At 37.0% G+C, this 17,323-nt stretch overlaps 2 protein-coding genes across 2 annotated transcripts in view; one reads left to right on the top strand and one right to left on the bottom strand.

The window, feature by feature from the left end:
- The window catches only part of tdrd9 (tudor domain containing 9), a 36,122-nt gene extending 19,241 nt beyond the window's left edge, over positions 1 to 16,881 (bottom strand). Inside the window, 12 exon segments of the mRNA XM_032546927.1 lie at positions 510 to 614; positions 728 to 785; positions 1,021 to 1,105; positions 1,237 to 1,353; positions 1,435 to 1,538; positions 1,630 to 1,794; positions 2,900 to 2,980; positions 3,379 to 3,501; positions 6,050 to 6,271; positions 7,397 to 7,467; positions 7,806 to 7,876; positions 16,401 to 16,881. Of these exon segments, the coding sequence (XP_032402818.1) occupies positions 510 to 614; positions 728 to 785; positions 1,021 to 1,105; positions 1,237 to 1,353; positions 1,435 to 1,538; positions 1,630 to 1,794; positions 2,900 to 2,980; positions 3,379 to 3,501; positions 6,050 to 6,271; positions 7,397 to 7,467; positions 7,806 to 7,876; positions 16,401 to 16,516 (1,318 nt within the window). The 5' untranslated portion in view covers positions 16,517 to 16,881.
- rd3l (RD3 like) lies at positions 9,093 to 14,471 on the top strand. The gene is given in 5 exon segments (XM_032546926.1): positions 9,093 to 9,545; positions 10,690 to 11,019; positions 13,500 to 13,527; positions 13,529 to 13,768; positions 13,770 to 14,471. Coding segments are annotated over 4 exon segments (636 nt in total). The 5' UTR covers positions 9,093 to 9,545; positions 10,690 to 10,717; the 3' UTR covers positions 13,836 to 14,471.
- Positions 16,882 to 17,323: the final 442 nt, after the last annotated feature.

Genomic DNA, 17,323 nt, shown 5'->3' on the forward strand with positions numbered 1-17,323 from the left:
AGCAGAAGTGGAGCCTCCTGTACAATGAACAAGAATGTAGCAAGTAGTTTCTTTTCCAGCAGCCATTGTGCTGTGCATACAGCAGTAAAACTTGCTGACCAAACATGAAGGGAGATCCACTGGGGTTGCTAGGTAACGGGCTCAGCTCAGCTAGGGTTGCTAAGTAACAGTGCAATGTTCAATATGATGTAACAATTGGGAAGTTTTGGAAACAGCTCATTTTTCAGACACCAAAAAACATTAACTTATTGCCAAAAAGCAGCTAGGGTTGTTTTTATAACCAGTAGAGACCAAAATGGAAGTGTAAAAATGTGTAAAATATAAATTTTGCATAATAGGTCCCCTTAAACACACCAATCCCAAACTAAAAGAAAAGTTTCAGTTTGTGAATCCATGACTATAGTGAGTTTTTTTGTTTTCTTTTTCTCATAAAAGTTTCTCTCTTATTGATCCAAAATTGCAAATCGTTTCTTTTGAGTGGCCCCGGCTCTCAGCTGAAGTTGCTTCACCTTTGCGCTGGTTGCAGTTGGTTTTGGACGCCCAGGTCAGACGCAGAGACTGATAATTAGTATCTTTGTCACACACCAAATGGCGGGCCAGGCAGAAGTCAATAACTGTAAAATGGGGAGTGAGGATGTGGGGAGGGAGGAGGCAAAAATCTGTTATATTTAGTCCAATATAGGGCAAAGAAAGCTATGATTAATGATAAATAATGAATAAGAAGCACCGTATTTAACATCTGACACAGTCACCGAACTCTCAGCGATGTTGGTAGAGAGGATCACCTGAGAAGGTAAAAAGATTATTAAATACAGGGATTACTATGAACCTCCTCTCTTCTATCAATAATGACAGAGCTGAGAATAAGAAATCAATTCTCTGCTTTAAATAAAAATGGACAAAGTAATTTGTCCATTTTGAATGCTTGTTACATGCATTTACTGCAAAATGCATGTAACAAGCCAAATACCATACAGAAATTTCACAGATGGCGTATGAAGTGAAATCAGCAGCTTTTACCTTCCTGTACCAAGGGACCGGGGACAGGAACACACCATTCTGCTCCTCCAGAGTCACGGATGAATGAAGAGGATAAACCTGCAATCTGAGCCGCAGAAACACATTTAAAAACATGGAAGTGCCCATTTCCTTTCTCCAGACAGAATCTGCTCATCTTTTTGTTTTTATATATGCAAAACAAGGTAAAAATGATAAAAATAAGTAACATTCACTCACCTTTGGTTGGCAAGCTTGGCCAAGCTCTCTTGCATGCAGCGTATCTCATGTATGCCAGGAAGGAAAACCAGAACGCTTCCTCTTTCTGACAAAGGCTTCCCACCCTCCTCAACTTTGCTACTCGGCACATTTATGATAATTATACTTTCCGATTAATAATTAAAAGTTGACTAAAGCCTTAATATAATCAAGCCTCACCTGAAATCTTTGCCCTCCATCTCATTAAAGCTCTGGATTAAACTGATGGCAAGGTCGTACATCTTAGGCGAGATCAACAGGTCATCCGGATGCGGCGGCTCGATCTGATTTGGACCCACAAACTTTACATATTAACAGCTTGGATTAAAACCACAAGAGCAGAAGTGTTGAAAATTTATATTTAGATCTATTCACCCGGTAAGGATACAGTTTCTGAAGGTCATCGAGGTAAAACTCTTCGATGGTGAAGGGTGCACCCTCCACTTCATACACATAAGCAGGGCTCATCTTCCCCCAAATGGGCGTGGCAAAGTACTCGGCGAACTCTCTGCAGTTGATGGTGGCTGACATGAGGATTATCTGCCAAAAATACATAGTTTTACCAACACAAGTTGAAGCAGATGTTTCTTGGATGAACTAATCATTGATATATATCGCTGGATTGGACATCATGTGGTTATTGTGTGGCACACATGCACTACTGCTATGCATGAATAAACAAGCTCCAATTTAAGACTTTTTGAGGTTGTTTTGAATGAGATTTAAGACCAATATAACCACAGAAATGTATAAACTCTGTCCAGCCAACTGCCGATAAATTTGCACCTACCCATGATAGGCGCAAAACAGCGAGCGAGCTAGCAAGGGTTTATTAGCACCTAGCTCAATCATCAGTAGAGCAAGTGTTTAAATTGGCCAATCAACCACCGTTTTGTTCATGCGACCACTTATTGATAAATATACATTTTTTAAAATAAAAATTTGGTGTTGATTCCTTATTCACTTTAATGTAATCTCTCTTCTGAAGGCTAGTGGAGCTGTTGTCAGTCGGTTGCCACGGCAACGAGTCTGCATGTCGAGTAAAGCTGACACAGAAAGCATGGAAAAAAATTAAAGAAGTGATTTTGAGCTGTTCTTCACTTGTGTTTCTGCATTACTTTCTCTTTGTTGTGACGCACTGTGGCTGCTGTACCTTCTGATAAATTATAAAAACTGCACTAATTTCCTAATTTGTTCGATGAACGTGGCGATATTCATAATACTCAAATAGGATGAAATGTTTCATAAATTGTTTGTTAAATTTTACCAAACTATGGCAGCAATTACAGCAACAATTATGCAAAAATTGACATAAAATATAAATATTACATCACTTGTATCGTCCGACCTCTTGCATCTTTGATAGAACAGAAACCAAAGTCTCATCAAAATATCTAAGAAGAATGCATTTTACGTTTTAAATCATCACTTTTCTCAGCTTTAATTCAAACCACATTTTATAAAAATCAGATAAGAAATACGGGCGGCACAACCATTTTTGAGGCAGATTCCTGCTCATCCCGCTTCAGAACAGTGTGGTTTTGTTTGTATCACCCAATGTATAGTAATGCAGCCGCGTGTCATTAGCTATAGCAGCTAACAAGTGACATCCTATCCAGTAATATATATTGATGGCACTAATTACCTTGACATGACGAGAGTTGGAATGAAGGAGTTTTCTCAACACCAACAATAGAAAGTCCATCTCTTCGTTGCGCTCATGAACCTTGAAGTCAAAGTCAGACACATAAAAAGACTTCAGCACATATTCTGTACATTCTTATATATCAATTTTTTTAAATATTATGAGAATGGGGTCAGTTTTCTGTCAACACACTAGAACTGAGCACTCTAAGAGTTTTGTGTGGTCTTTTTTTCCCACACAAAAGAAAAAATCTCTGGAAACATGCCCTCAGGTTTCACTCAACATTTACTCAGGCAGCAGGTGTCCAGTGAAAACAAAGGGCAGTATGATAATATGTAATTAAACTGATATAACATGAATAATATTCCTCAAAACAAAACAAAAAACACGATAAGACAAGAAAACACTCGAGATATAATTTCTGGAGGACAGGGTGATGCAGGACAAAATGCATAAAAGCAAATCTTCTGTCCACATACCTCATCTACAAAAATGTGAGAGTACTCTGTGAGAGATTTGGCCAACACCAGCTTTTGCAGCAGAACCCCTGTGGTCATGTAAATTAGTCGAGTGTGCTCTGTGGCCATTTTCTCCAGTGCAACCTAAAAAACCCAAAAAATAAAAACAAACACAGTTATAGCTGTAAACAGAATAAATAAACAGAATAGGTCAGTCAGTTGTTTTTGCGGAATGAAATTAAAACGATAATATTGTTGTTTTGAGACCATTTTCAAGAAATGTAATGGTACACACCCTAAGTCCAGTTCTCAAGAGCTACTGTACCTTCCTGTAACTTTCAGATGCATCCCTGCTCCAACACACCTGAACCAAATGAACGGCTCGTTACCAGGCCTGTTTAGAGCTGATCCTGGTCTGTTGGAGTAAGGATGCTTCTAAAAGTTGCAGGATGGTAGCTCTCAAGGACTGGACTTGAGAAACCCTGCTCTAAAAGATCAAAAGACTTTCATTTCTAGCAAATATTCAACATTGGAAATGGAAAACATTTTAAATATGCAAAATAAATAAACCGCAAATGAAATGGAAACTGAAGTCTCTGTAAACAAAATTGTCCTTCAAAAATGTATTAGTTCAGACAGATGCACTAGACTGAAGCCTTTGGTAGAAAGAGAGTCAAGAAAAAAACAATAACACAAATGGAAATTATCAAGATTGTTTTAATTTTTTATGTAATTAACAAATTTATTGCTTTGATGACATACAGTACAACTCGTCTGTACTGTGAAAATCATTGTGGTTGTAAATTCCCATGCTAGTTATATTTGCATTTAATTGTTTGAAAAGATGAAAGATTCGCCTTCAGACATCTGGAAATTCAGCTCAAGAATGAATCAGACTTCTGAAAGTCTACATTCCTTTTCCTGATATATGTAAACGATCGACCTGAAGACCAAATACTCCGGCATTAACTAATATAAGTACCACTGGTAATCCAAACTAACCTGACACAGGAGGTTGTGTCTGATTTAATGTCAAAGAGTGGAAACAAAATGTGTCTTTATACAGTGTATGTAAAAATCTGGACAAGCAACAAATGTTACCGGAGTGAGGAAGTCATAAAAAAAAACAAAAAACATCTCATTTGAGTGCTGACTGTCTTTCTCCCACTGACAGTGACATCATCCATATCTCCAGAGGAGAATAAGCGGAGGAGAATAGTTATTTTAAGACACACCATTTCAGAGCTGTCCACACCACAGCCAGACATTCTGGCAACAAAGCACTCAAAAAGGTGTAAACACGTGAAAACTACAACTTATTGGTGATAAAACAGAGGCAGTGAAGGCTTTTGTTAAAAAGACTACAGATCTAATATTATGGTCATCATAATATTTGCAATCACTGTTACACTTTCTATCTTTAAGCAGAGTTTCTGCAGGTTTAACCAACTAAAATTAAAGCTTTTTAAGACAATTATGAATGACATTTAAGACTTGCAGCACAGCAGAAATGGATAACAAAATTTATTGTAAATAAGTTGCATGGATTGGCAACAGAAGTGAGCCAATGTCGAAGAACATTGTTCAGCTGATAATAAATCTGCTCTTACCCATGACGGGCCTAAAAAAACCTAGCTAGCTAACTAGCAAGTGTATATTAGCAGCTAGTTACCAGTGGCTTAATATGTTTAACAAACTTAAGTGGCCTATTATGCTTTCTTGAACAGGTTAGGATAGGTTTATTAGCAATACAAAACATTTTTGCACAAAATAATTCTTAGATGATGAGATTTTAGTTTGCTCATTTTGAAAATGAGTTGATTTAAGGAGTCCTGTCACTTTAAATCCAAATAACCTGCTGTTGACCATGCCCCCAACTCAACGTTTACACTCGCACGTGAAAATGGCTGCTAAAAGATGCGCAATTATGTAACCGTACATCTTTGAAAAGCAGAAGTGGAGCCTGCTGCACAACCAACAAAAATGCAACCAGTGATTTCTGGATAGTAAGTCAACATAAAACTCTTCTCTTTTCAAGCAGCCATTGTACAGCACATACAGTTGACCAAACATGCTGGAGCTCCACTTGGGTTGCTAGGTAATGGTCCATTGAATGTGAATTACTCTGTAGGTTTCTTAAACTACATATTTTCCAGACACCACACCAAAAAACAGTTTGGTGGTTCTCTTTTTTTACTTTGTTCATTTTGGTTGTTCTTTTTAAACACTTGGGCTGTTTTTAGTAGCAGTTGAATCATAAATGGAAGTATAAAAACAAGCAAAATGTGAATTTTGAGTAATAGGTCCCCTATAACACTCATTTTTGCTTCATCCATCCATTCATTTTCTATCACCCTTGTCCCTAGTGGGGTCAGGAGGGGTGCTGGTGCCCATCTCCAGCTAACGTTCCGGGCGAGAGGCGGGGTCACCCTGGACAGGTCGTCAGTCTGTTGCAGGGTAACACAGAGGCAGACAGGACAAACAACCATGCACACACTCCATGTAGAAAGAACCCAGACCTTCTTGCTGCAAGGCAACAGTCCTACCAACTGCGCCACTGTGCAGCCCACACACATTTTTGCTCTAAGACTTCTAAATAAAGCCAGCATTTACAAACATTGGACGTAAATTAATGTGCACAAACAACAGTATGTATAACACAAAATCGCTCACAGTTCACAGATGTACCAACCTGATATCCCACCAGACTGCCCAGGATGCACTTCCTCTGAGCGGCCACCCAGCGAGCGATACTGGTGGCTCCAATCTTGCGTGGCTGCGTGACCACGATGTTGCAGGAGGCGGTTTTCTCATTGTAGTGGTCCAAAATGAACTGCGGCAGCTGTGTGGTCTTGCCACTGCCTGTGGCTCCTCGAACGATCACAACCGAGTTGTTTTCTATGAAGGAAATCAGCTAGAAGCAAATGAGGATAGTTAAAGTGAAAACTGCTGGAATAAATCATCATGTCACTGCAAATAACAATAACAATGAAACAGACATTAGAGTGTATTGGTGATCGTTTTAAAACATATTGTGTTTGTCCAGAAAGTGAAACTGGGCCGATATGTTTATTTTGATTTTCTTGACATTTGTGAGTGTTTCATGAGGGTGGGGGCTGCCCATGTGGTATTTGTTATACAATATTAGAAATACATTACATAAATTACTTTTTACAACAAGAAAATAAACATTTTATTGCCTAAAATGCAACAACATAAAATTCCTTCAGAGTAAGCTTGATCACTTATAGAAAATGATGCATCTGCAGCTAAAAAAATATTTCTAACGTGAAAAGCTCAGATTCTTTATTGCTTGACAGAAGAGAGTAAGGCTGATCTGTTTATTATTTTTTAGACCAACAGCGCTTAATATGATTTTTTTTTCTTTATACAGAATTTGAACGAGGTGAACCTAAAACTATTACATTTACGACATTTTGGATAAAACATATTTACAAACAAAGGTGTTTTTTCATCTGAAATGCAATTTATACATATATATGTACAATTTTGACTTAATTATTGCTCTGAATATGTTTTTCTTTCACCATTTGACCTATTTTGTGTCTAAATATTATAGTTAGTGATAAATCAATTACTACACTAGTTGACAGTAATTAAAATGATCGATTCATTCCAATTAATCCAATAAATTGTTTTACCCCTATTGAACATATAATACTGGTAAATATCGGCTATCAACCATAACAGCAATATTATCCAACATCAGTTAAAATACTCATATCTATGCATCCTTAATGGATGTTGTAAGCTGATTTATGACAATATAAAATTATATTTTACTGACATTAGAAGGTGAAAAGAGTCAATGCTTGAGTAACTCCATTGATATTCACCACACTAATAACACTCAATGTGGGCTCCTGCTGCACAGGCACATATAAAACTAACTGCACTTCTTTGAAGCAAACATCAAGACTTAGTGCGCTTCTTTCCTGAGGACATAATGTCAATTTAAGTAAAACTCTGCAATGACCCAAAAAATAAACTACAAGAGGAAAATGCATTAGTGCCTTACCTGCTCCTTGTCTTTGGTTATGGGTAAGCTTGGGCATTCAAAACTGGAGCAGGAAGAAACAGGAGGAGGACCTAAACATTCAGCGTTTCAAAACAGTGAAGGAAGAGGTAAATTTACAACAATCTAGTACTGTATGTGAGTGGAATCTACTATTTCAAAGGCCATCATGTAATCCAGTGTTTCCTCGAGGCCCACTGTCCTACATGTTTTAGCGTCCTACATGTTTTAGAGGTTTCCCTGCTTTAATGTGCCTGATTCAACTGATTGCAGTTCAACAAACGCCTGTTAATCAGTCATCGATTTCATCAATTGAAATCAGCTGGACTGAAACAAGGAAATACCTAAAGCTTGCAGGGCAGTGTGCCCTGAGGACCAGGGTTGGGAAACACTGATGTAATCTATTACTCACTCTTTGAAGGTTCTGGGTTTTGGATCCTTCCAACATCAGCTTTCTGGCTGGAATCATCGGGTTTAACCGGACTGAGAAAAGCAACAGAAGCAGTCACACATTTCTATTCTAAACTTTACCTTTATGTCCTAGTAATGCAGTGGTTACGTTTGGGTTGCTAGGTAACGGGCAGGGCTTGGCTGGGGTTGCTAGGTAACGGCTTAGTGCCCTTCCATTGTGACTTAATCTGGAGGTTTTTGAAACGTTTCCATTTTCAGACACCAAAAAGCAATAAATTATTACCCAAAAACAGCTCTGTTTTTTTAAAGCCTGTCATAACTACTTTTGTTTGTAATTTTAAGACTTTGTTCTGGTAAAATTGCATCGTTATTCTGCTAATATTATGACTATGTTCTCATAAAAATTTTAAAAAGTATAGTAGTCTGGCCTTAAAGCAACTCTCAGGAGGGTTAAAATAAATAAAAGCCACTTTTTGAAAATATTTCGTCATTTGTATTTTTTTTTAAGTAAGCAAGAAAAATAGATTAAAATTCAAAAACAACTTATTAATCCCAAAGGGAAATTAAATGTTGTAACTCATCAATTTAGATTCATCAAAGTGTTATTGTTGGCAGGAAAGTTTTCCCAAGACAGTCTCATGAAGAAGATGGTCATACTTGTCCATAGTATTCTTGATTTTATTGCTATTATTATTATTGAATATAGTACAAAAAAATCTAATTAATTTTTAAGCCATATTTCCCACAGGCCGGTCACAATAACAAATTTTAATGGATAATAAATCATCCCAGAAGTTATTGCAATAAATGATCATATTGTTATTTTGAGACCACTTAAAAGTAATACAATGGTAACAACATAACATTCTCAAAGATCAATAAACTTTTATTTCTAATGAACATTTAACACTGGGATATTTTAAATATCAAAACTAAATAAAACAATGATTTATGAAGTTTCTGTAAACAAAATTGTCCTTCAATTATAGGGCTAGGTGGGATCAAAGGCCCAGACTGGAGACTTTTAATATCCAGCTTTTGGTAGAAAATAATAAATAATGCAAATGGAAATTATTGAGCTTGTTTTAATTTAATTTAATTAATTGCGACATGCCTAATTTACCACACTAGCTACTTTACTCAAACTCTCTCCTCCTCTTGCTATCCTTTTGAATTTCCCTCTGGCGCGCTCAGCCAGGCCGTTTGCCCTGTGGCCTGAGGAACAACGCGCCTTGCAGTGGGAGCAAGCCGAGCATTTCAATGCAAAAACAGACAGCAATAAGAGGGCTTGAACAAAATACACCCACGGCTTGTGAGCACACATGCACTCTCATCCTCTTTCTCTCCACTGCACACATATCGTGGAAGCTACAAAGCAGCTGACCTTACAACAAAGCTGCACACTGCACAGAGGAGAGTGAGGTGAAAGGATAGGAGAGGTGACAGCTCTTAGTCAGTTAGCAGCGTGCGACTAACTCTCACCGACAAAGTCTGTGTGACGGGAGCAGTGGGAGGACAAGACAATCACCGCACAACGGAAAAAAGAAAAGAAGGAGAAAACAGTCCAGGACTGCAGCCGAAACTAAGCATTTACCACCAAAAGAAGCAGGAGGAAGAGGCAACTTTGCTACCGTAGATTTATAGAAGCGCAACGCTGGAGGGTGAACCATGTGAACAGCTCATCTTTGCCAAGTCTCTCAAAAGCTTACAGCAGAGTCAGCAGTGTAGTTTTGTTTCACCAGTGAGTACAGATTTATTTTCTTTGAAATTTCAGTCTTATGTGCATGTGCAAACCTCTTCTGACGCCCTAAGGGCTCTGCTGTGTATTATTCAAAACACCACTATGCAGTTTGGATGAGGCTGACCTTGGACCCCGCAGGCGGTAACAGAAAGAGTCACACAGACAAATCTGGGACAAATCAGAGCACCGTTTGACTTGAAGTGAAAACCGTCATCGAACCGATCAGACCAGAGGTCGCATTGCTCATCTGTGTCAATATCACAAAAGATTTATCAAAGATTCACTCAAAATACTGAAATATAGCTACAGTACAGCTAGAATGGGTAACCGTATTAATTGTCAACTAATTTAGTAATTGTTAGACACAAAAAAGGCCAACTGCTGAAATAACATATTTAGAGCAGTAATTAGGTCAAAATTGTACAAAAAATATAAATATTTTTAATTTAAGATTAATAAAAACCCTTCTTTGTCTGTAAATAAGTTCCTCCTCAAGTGGTAAAGTTTTAATTTCGCCTGGTTAAAATTGTGTGGGGAAAAAAAACTTTATTAAGCCCCTTTTTTTGCCTTATCAGTTAATCCAAACATTTATCAACTGTTTAGCCCCACATTGTATTAATGTTAAGTCAAGGAGAGTGGGCTTTTCGCAAGCTGATGTTAGAAGTTCTTTTTTAGCTGCAGATGAATCCTTTGGTACAAATAATCAAGCATACACTAAATTAATTACATTTTAGCCAATAAAATACGTTTTATTTAAAACAGGAATTGAATTAATTGTTTAGTGCATTTCTAATACAGCTCTAATATTGCATAAAATAAGTTTATGTGGTAAAATAAACAATCTGCAGAATGTGGAAGAATTTTTAAATCCGATTAATAGTCAAACATAATTGATAGAATAATCGATTACTAAAATAATTTAGCTGCAGCCATGCATTTTAAAAATTCTAATCCAATTAAAAAATACTTGATCCCAAAGGAAAAATAAAATAATGAAAATAATAAGAGCTTCAATAAAATAAAATAAAAGCAAAACCCAATTTTAGAATTTTTTTTCTACGGGAAAGCACTTTACATACAAAAAAGTTTTATTGTTAAAAGTAATTACTTTATATTGAAGACAGATTAATTCTCATTTCCTCAGTTTTCAGGGCCCATCAGCATAAAGAGCAATGCCTCTGTTCGGCTGGATGAAATGGCCGAATCAAACGAGAGCACAGACTCGATCGCCAAGCAGAGCGGAGCCTGCGCCCGGCCATACGTTGCTCACAGAGCTGCTGTGGCACGTGGAGGAACGAGAACGTCTGGCGAGACAACTGGAGCGGGAGAACAGGCTGGCCCACAGCGCCCTGGGTCTCCGCTGGTTCCAGAAATACCCCAAACTACGAACCCTCGTATCATCGTCAGAGCTACACCAGCTGGAGTTCCTCTGCTCACAAGTTCCACCCGTCGACACAGCCGCAGTCGTCTCAAGGTTGTTTTCTTGTTTTTATGTCAACAATATTCAGCTTCAACTATATCAGCACAATTTAGAGCCAAGGTCAGCCCTCGGATCGCACATTTCCCCTTAGACACTTGAATTTCAGAATGGGCGCCGTTTTTCAAAATGGCCACCGTTTTTGAGCCTTTTAAACCAAGTATTGGCATAAATTACCTATTTTCATGTCATGGACTAACTTTATGTCACATCGTATGTTTTTCACTTTATTCATCCTATTCATACGACTGTAAAGTAATAACAAGTAGCAAAATTGGATGCCAAAAATGTGAGACTTTGCTGTTTGTAAGTCTCACACTGGTCGTCAACTGGAAGGAGATAAAGATGTGAGACACAGACCAAAAGGCAGTTGTCTTAATGGTTAGCGTTAGCTTTTGCTAATTCTTTGCTGTGTTTAGCAGTTTAGCGTAAACTTCTGCTATTTTTTAATGATTTAGCACAAGGTTTTGCTAATTTTTTTTTGCATGTAGTGGTTCAGCAAAATTTCTGCTAATTGTTTCACATAAACATCCATAATTTTTTTTTGTACTTAGTGGTTTAGAGTATACTTATGCTAGTGTTTTTTTTTGTATGTTTAGCGCTTTAGTACAAGCTTCTGCTAATTGTTTTGCATGTTTAGTAGTGCAGCATAAACATAAGGAAATTTTTTCATGTGTATTTAGGAGTTTAGCACAAGCTGGTGTGTGGCGTAGACTTCTGCTAATTCTTTTGTTTGTTTAGCGATTTAGCATTTGGTTCTACAATTTTTTTGTTTGCTTAATGGTTTATGTTAGCATAGCCAAGACGCTTGTTTGGTGAATTAGTGGTTTGTGTACCTAACTTTTTGGTTAGCTGTGCCCATCATAACAACAGTGATGGCCACTTTGAAAAAATGTCCACCAGAAAAAGGAAACAAGATCAAGAAAATGTACATGATTTTTCCGGTTCCAAATATGTAGACTACGACTTGACACCAAACGCAATACTACAAATGCCAATAGTGCAAAAAAAAAAAAAATTTCCATGGCAACCATCTTGATAAAAAATATATGTATCAGTAAATATTATTTCTATGACTAATTATGTAGGATTTTTCTCAAAAAATATCTATGATAAATATTTGCAAATCTAATAGAATTTTTTTTTCCCTTGACCATCTTGAATTTTTCAGTAACATATTTTTCATAAAAGCAAGAAAGGTTATGTTCTTGTGTCCACATGTAAAAGATCTTACTGAAATACTCAATTATCTGCTGAACTGGACGATTAATTAGAGTTTAATATGTGAACATGAAAGGTCTGAAAGGCTTCGTGTGGCGTGGCTAGAAGGGTTTCCCCTCAGTTTTTAGCTAGAAAGGGGAAAAATTATGAAGAGCACATGGCTGAGCAGCGCTGTGACCCACTTATCACACAAAACAACTCACAGCCGGGTCATTAATGTGCGCTTATATAACCAAAACATTAAAAAAAAAAAAAAATAGAAATAGCACTACTGAGATGTTTCTGTGGCCTTTTTATGAATCTGTCCCATCTTAAAAATGCCATTCTTCAGTGTGTAGGGATATAACTTAAAAATAAAATCTCCCAGATCCAATTTTGCTGTAATGCTATAATTATTTTCTTGCTTTCTTTACTAGAAAAGAAAATTACAAATGACAGAAAATATTTTCAAAAAGTGGTTTTGATTTCTATCATCCCTTCTGTGAGTTGTTCATTTAGGACCAGGCTACAATTTTTTTTTTTGTTTAAATACAAGAATATAGCCATAATAAAGAAGGTTTTACCAGAAGAACGTCACAAAATTACAAAAAGTCTTTTGATGAGAAAAAGAGCTTGAACAGAATTATCTTGATCTGATATGAGTCAGTCCGTGTGGTACTTTCTTCAAAATAGACGATTATTTGCTCAATTGTTTCAAAATCCTGCTACTTCTAATTAGATGCTGATATCTTAAAAGATGAAGAGTTTCTGTATTTGTAAAACTTACAAAGTATAACTTCAAAAGATGCTCTACATTTCTATTCTTTTATTATTTTAAGTGGAGTTCTCTTGAGACTACTACTTCATTCTCCTAATATAATATTACCAGAATAATGTCATAATCAGTTTATTTTCATATTATTTTGATTTTATTCTGATAAGACTTTATTTGTGTTATATTATAACTTTATTCTCACAATATAATACAAATATTAAATCGTAGTCCGGTCCTAATACTGCATTGTAGAACAGAAGCTGTAAAACATACTTCTCAAACAAGATGGCGGCCCTGCATGTGCAGACATCACTTCAAAATATGGAAACCCAAGGAATGCATTGGTACGAAAGAAATCCAGATTTTCCAAAAAATTTGATCTTCAATATCAAAACTGATTTATGAAAAAAGAAGGTAAAAACCATAATAACTAGAGGCATTAACTACATACTGATTGAAATAAATGGTAAAATAAAATGTCATTGTTACTAAATTTTAACAGGTTTCGCGAAGTGATCACCACCAACGACGGTACAACCCTGGGAGCTGGCGACCGTCTTCAAGCACATCCTGATCAACTTCCTCAACCAAAGACAATATATTGAAGAAGAAGGTCTATCAATGGAGGTCTGGAGCAGCCAGTACAAGAAGCAGGGCTCGGTCACTCCCATAATGCCCCAGGGTGGAAGTCATGAAAGGGAAGAGATCCCAACGGTCTCTGGGTATGTGGATCGGGCTATGCGCCACCCAAGTTCGTTCACACCCAGCAGGAATCTGGGATCTTCCGTACTACTACCCCGGGCCTCTGAGACCCAAAGGAGAGAGTACAACACTGTGAGAAGATACAACCCAGTGTGGAGAAATGTGAAAATGTTCTGTGATATGCCAAGGATAATTTCTGTGAAAGATATTTCTCCCCCAACAACTGGTTTACGTTCTACTGAAAACCCCTCGTTTGAGTTTGTATTGTACCAGAGGGCTGTAGCAATCCTGTAGTAACTGAGGATAGGTTTGTAAATATGAAGACTTTCATTATTAACGTTTGAGATTTTTTCTGTCTCTGTAGTTTTTAATGATGCAAGACATACAAAAAGTCACACCATTTTTCCTCTAAACATTTTTTTAAATCTCCAGGGTCTCGCTTTCATTATCCAACATACCGCAATGACGTAGGACTGGACAATAAATCAATAACGTATATCAGGATAGACAAGTGATCAATATCAATAGATAATGCATCTGATAAAATATTCAATACATAGAATATTCACTGAACTGCACAGCATTCTGGGAGATGTAGGCAGAGGACAGCCGTTAGTCTCTCAACCTTTCGCAGATTGGTGGAATCAACTAACTCACTCACTTTTTGGTTACCTAGCAACTCTCATTCTTTGGTTACCTAGCAACAACCTCTTGAGTAACTTGCACAGCAGCAGTTTCAGGTTTCACCACCGTGCCTCAAAACTGCTTAAAAGTGTGGAGTGAAAACTGTGCATAAGAGGAAAGGTCATCGGTTTGATAGTATTTCATATATTTACAACTAAAAACCGATCAATAATTTTCAACAATCATTACTACAGACTGATGTGAAAGTCTAATATGGTGATAGGTTTTTCTAGCAGTCCAGTCCAGCAATAAATCATTAAAAAAATATTTAGTTTAGGCTGTCATGTCAGTGTAGCTGCTTTGTAATACCATTTTAAATTCAAATTTCATGTCCAAGTCTGTTACAATAATCATTAAATCAAATACTCTCATGATAGATTAAAATGAGCTTGGTAATTTCCATTCTGATTGATATTTTTTGAATCTCTTGTTTAGAGATATCAGAATCCATTTTATTTATGGTTTTGATTGTGTATGGTTTTTATTTTTTGTTTTGTGTTGTTGTTTTTTTGGCTTTTTAAAATGTCTTCCAGTTGCAGTGTGGAGAGTTCTGTACAAAATTAAAGTTTATAAGGGCAAACTTCCACTTTTATTATATTACTATTATATTAGTTGAAAATGGTCCCAAAACAATATTATTGTTAATCGTAATAATTTCTTGGACAGTTTATCATTAAGCATAATTTGTTATTGTGTCAAGTATAACCTCAACAGATGACCTCAATTTCCCTATGGGATCAATAAAGTTTAACCTAACCTAATCTAAGTCGCAAAAAGCTTGATTTCCTTTGACACCATTGGCAAAGGAAGCAGGGCTTGGTCACATATTATAAGACTATAAAATGTTTATTTATGTTGATCCAAGACAGAATCATCAGGGATAAAAATGCAATTTTTTTTAAAATTTATGTTCTTTATGACAAAACTTTGCTTTGGACCTTTGGTTTATTTCCAATTAAATTCAGAACTTCCTTGTGAAAACTCATGCCACATACAAAAGTTAACTTATGCTGTACTATAAGGAAATACGGCTATATGACAACAACAATTATCCACTAGCAGGAAGCTGCTTGTAGTTATTTTGGCTCAATCAGGAGTCACAAGTACCAGTCAAGGGGAAAAACTCTCACAAATCTCTAGAAAGGTACATTAAACGTTCATTTTAATGATCAAAATTCACTTCTCAAACAGTTTTAAATATCTATAAACCAAAAACCATCTGATATGATGAGCGACCACTAGATTTTAGCAGGAGCATTTTATATCTTCATTATAAAAGTAAAAGATTTTTCTAACAAGCATAGTTTAATGAAACAATATGAACTCTGTCGCACATTTCATAATTTTTACAAAGTAGTAATTATTTGCAGGAACTTTAAAATTGTTTTTATTATGCTCGGGTTTACGATTTATTACATATTTCAAGGTGAGCTGAGGGGCACAAATTAATCCAGAATTTGGGATGTTAATTAGATATTTCTGGTTTCATTAGAAATATTTTAATGGTTTCGCAAATCAAGTTATATTTCTTTTAACACTTTTTTACTAACATTGCTAATCCACGTTCGTTAGTTTAAACGTGAAACCATACATTTTATGCTACAAGCTGTAAATTTAGAGGACAAACAAATATATAATTTATAGTTAGATGTTGAACCATGAGCGGACTTGCCATTTACGTTTACAAATAAAATTTAAAAAGCGGTCGTCCACTGGCTGTTAATGACCTTGAACAGAGTGCTAGGCTGCTGCCGAGTTACCGTCCGCAATATCCCGGCACATAAAGGAAAAAGGTGTAGGAAACATTGGTGGGGACTGTCCCCTTCATGCTAGAGTTGGTGTGGACATGTTTACACCAGTCTTTCAGGAAGCTACGCCTATTCTTTCTAACTCAACTGGAAGCACAGTAGTTTCTGAAACCGCCGAACCAGACCATGTGCAGATAGCTAGCTAGCTAGCTAATGCTACCACCAATTAAGCATAAAAAGTTCGTTGCGCATTTTAATAATTTTTCTACCTGGTTTCTGCCGGAGTAGAATTTTCGGTTTTGGTCTCTTTGAGGTTCAGTGTAGCGAGTGTGGTCCCTGATGTGAACCACTTGGAAATCTGTTCCCCTGTAAAGGTTGGCTTCATGGTGGAAGCGGCCGGTCACTCGCCAAGTTCAGCGCCAGAGAGAAGGAACTTATCAGCGACGACTGACGTCATCGCGCAAGTTCAGGTTCGAGTTGCTAAGCAACAGATCTGAGCGTAGATCGGTTGCCAACCGATTTATTTTCTTCCTTTAATAAGGAGAAAAATAACATGATGCGCAGTTTAAATTGATTCATTTTAGATATTTGGTAAATAGTGATTAAAAGCCTATAATAACACTGGATCCGCGACTTTTTTCCTCCTAACTTTAAGATGTTTTTCCGGTAAGGATTGCTTCTTATTTTTGATATTATGACTATTTTCTTAGGCTGCACAGTGGAGCAGTTGGTAGCACTGTTGCCTTGCAGCAAGAAGGTCCTGGGTTCGATTCCCGGCCTGGGGTCTTTCTGCATGGAGTTTGCATGTTCTCCCTGTGCATGGGTTTTTGGACTGTGGGGCTTCCTCCCACAGTCCAAAAACATGACTGTTAGGTTAATTGGTCTCTCTAAATTTTCCCTAGGTGTGAGTGTGTGTGCATGGTTGTTTGTCTCTGTCTCTGTGTTGCCCTGCGACAGACTGGCGACCTGTCCAGGGTGGAGATAGGCACCAGCACCTTCCGACCCCACTAGGGACAAGGATGTTAGAAAATGGATGGATGGACTATATTCTTGTATTCAACAAAAATAAACAAAATCAATTCTCGTACCCTGGCCCTAATAATCCATCATGCAACTCACAATAGGGTTGACTGAATTAAATACATATATATATATATTAATTTTTAAGCTGTACCGCCTATCACTGTGGCAA

Source organism: Xiphophorus hellerii, chromosome 19 (assembly GCF_003331165.1).
Source record: "Xiphophorus hellerii strain 12219 chromosome 19, Xiphophorus_hellerii-4.1, whole genome shotgun sequence".
In the NCBI taxonomy this organism is placed as follows: domain Eukaryota; kingdom Metazoa; phylum Chordata; class Actinopteri; order Cyprinodontiformes; family Poeciliidae; genus Xiphophorus; species Xiphophorus hellerii.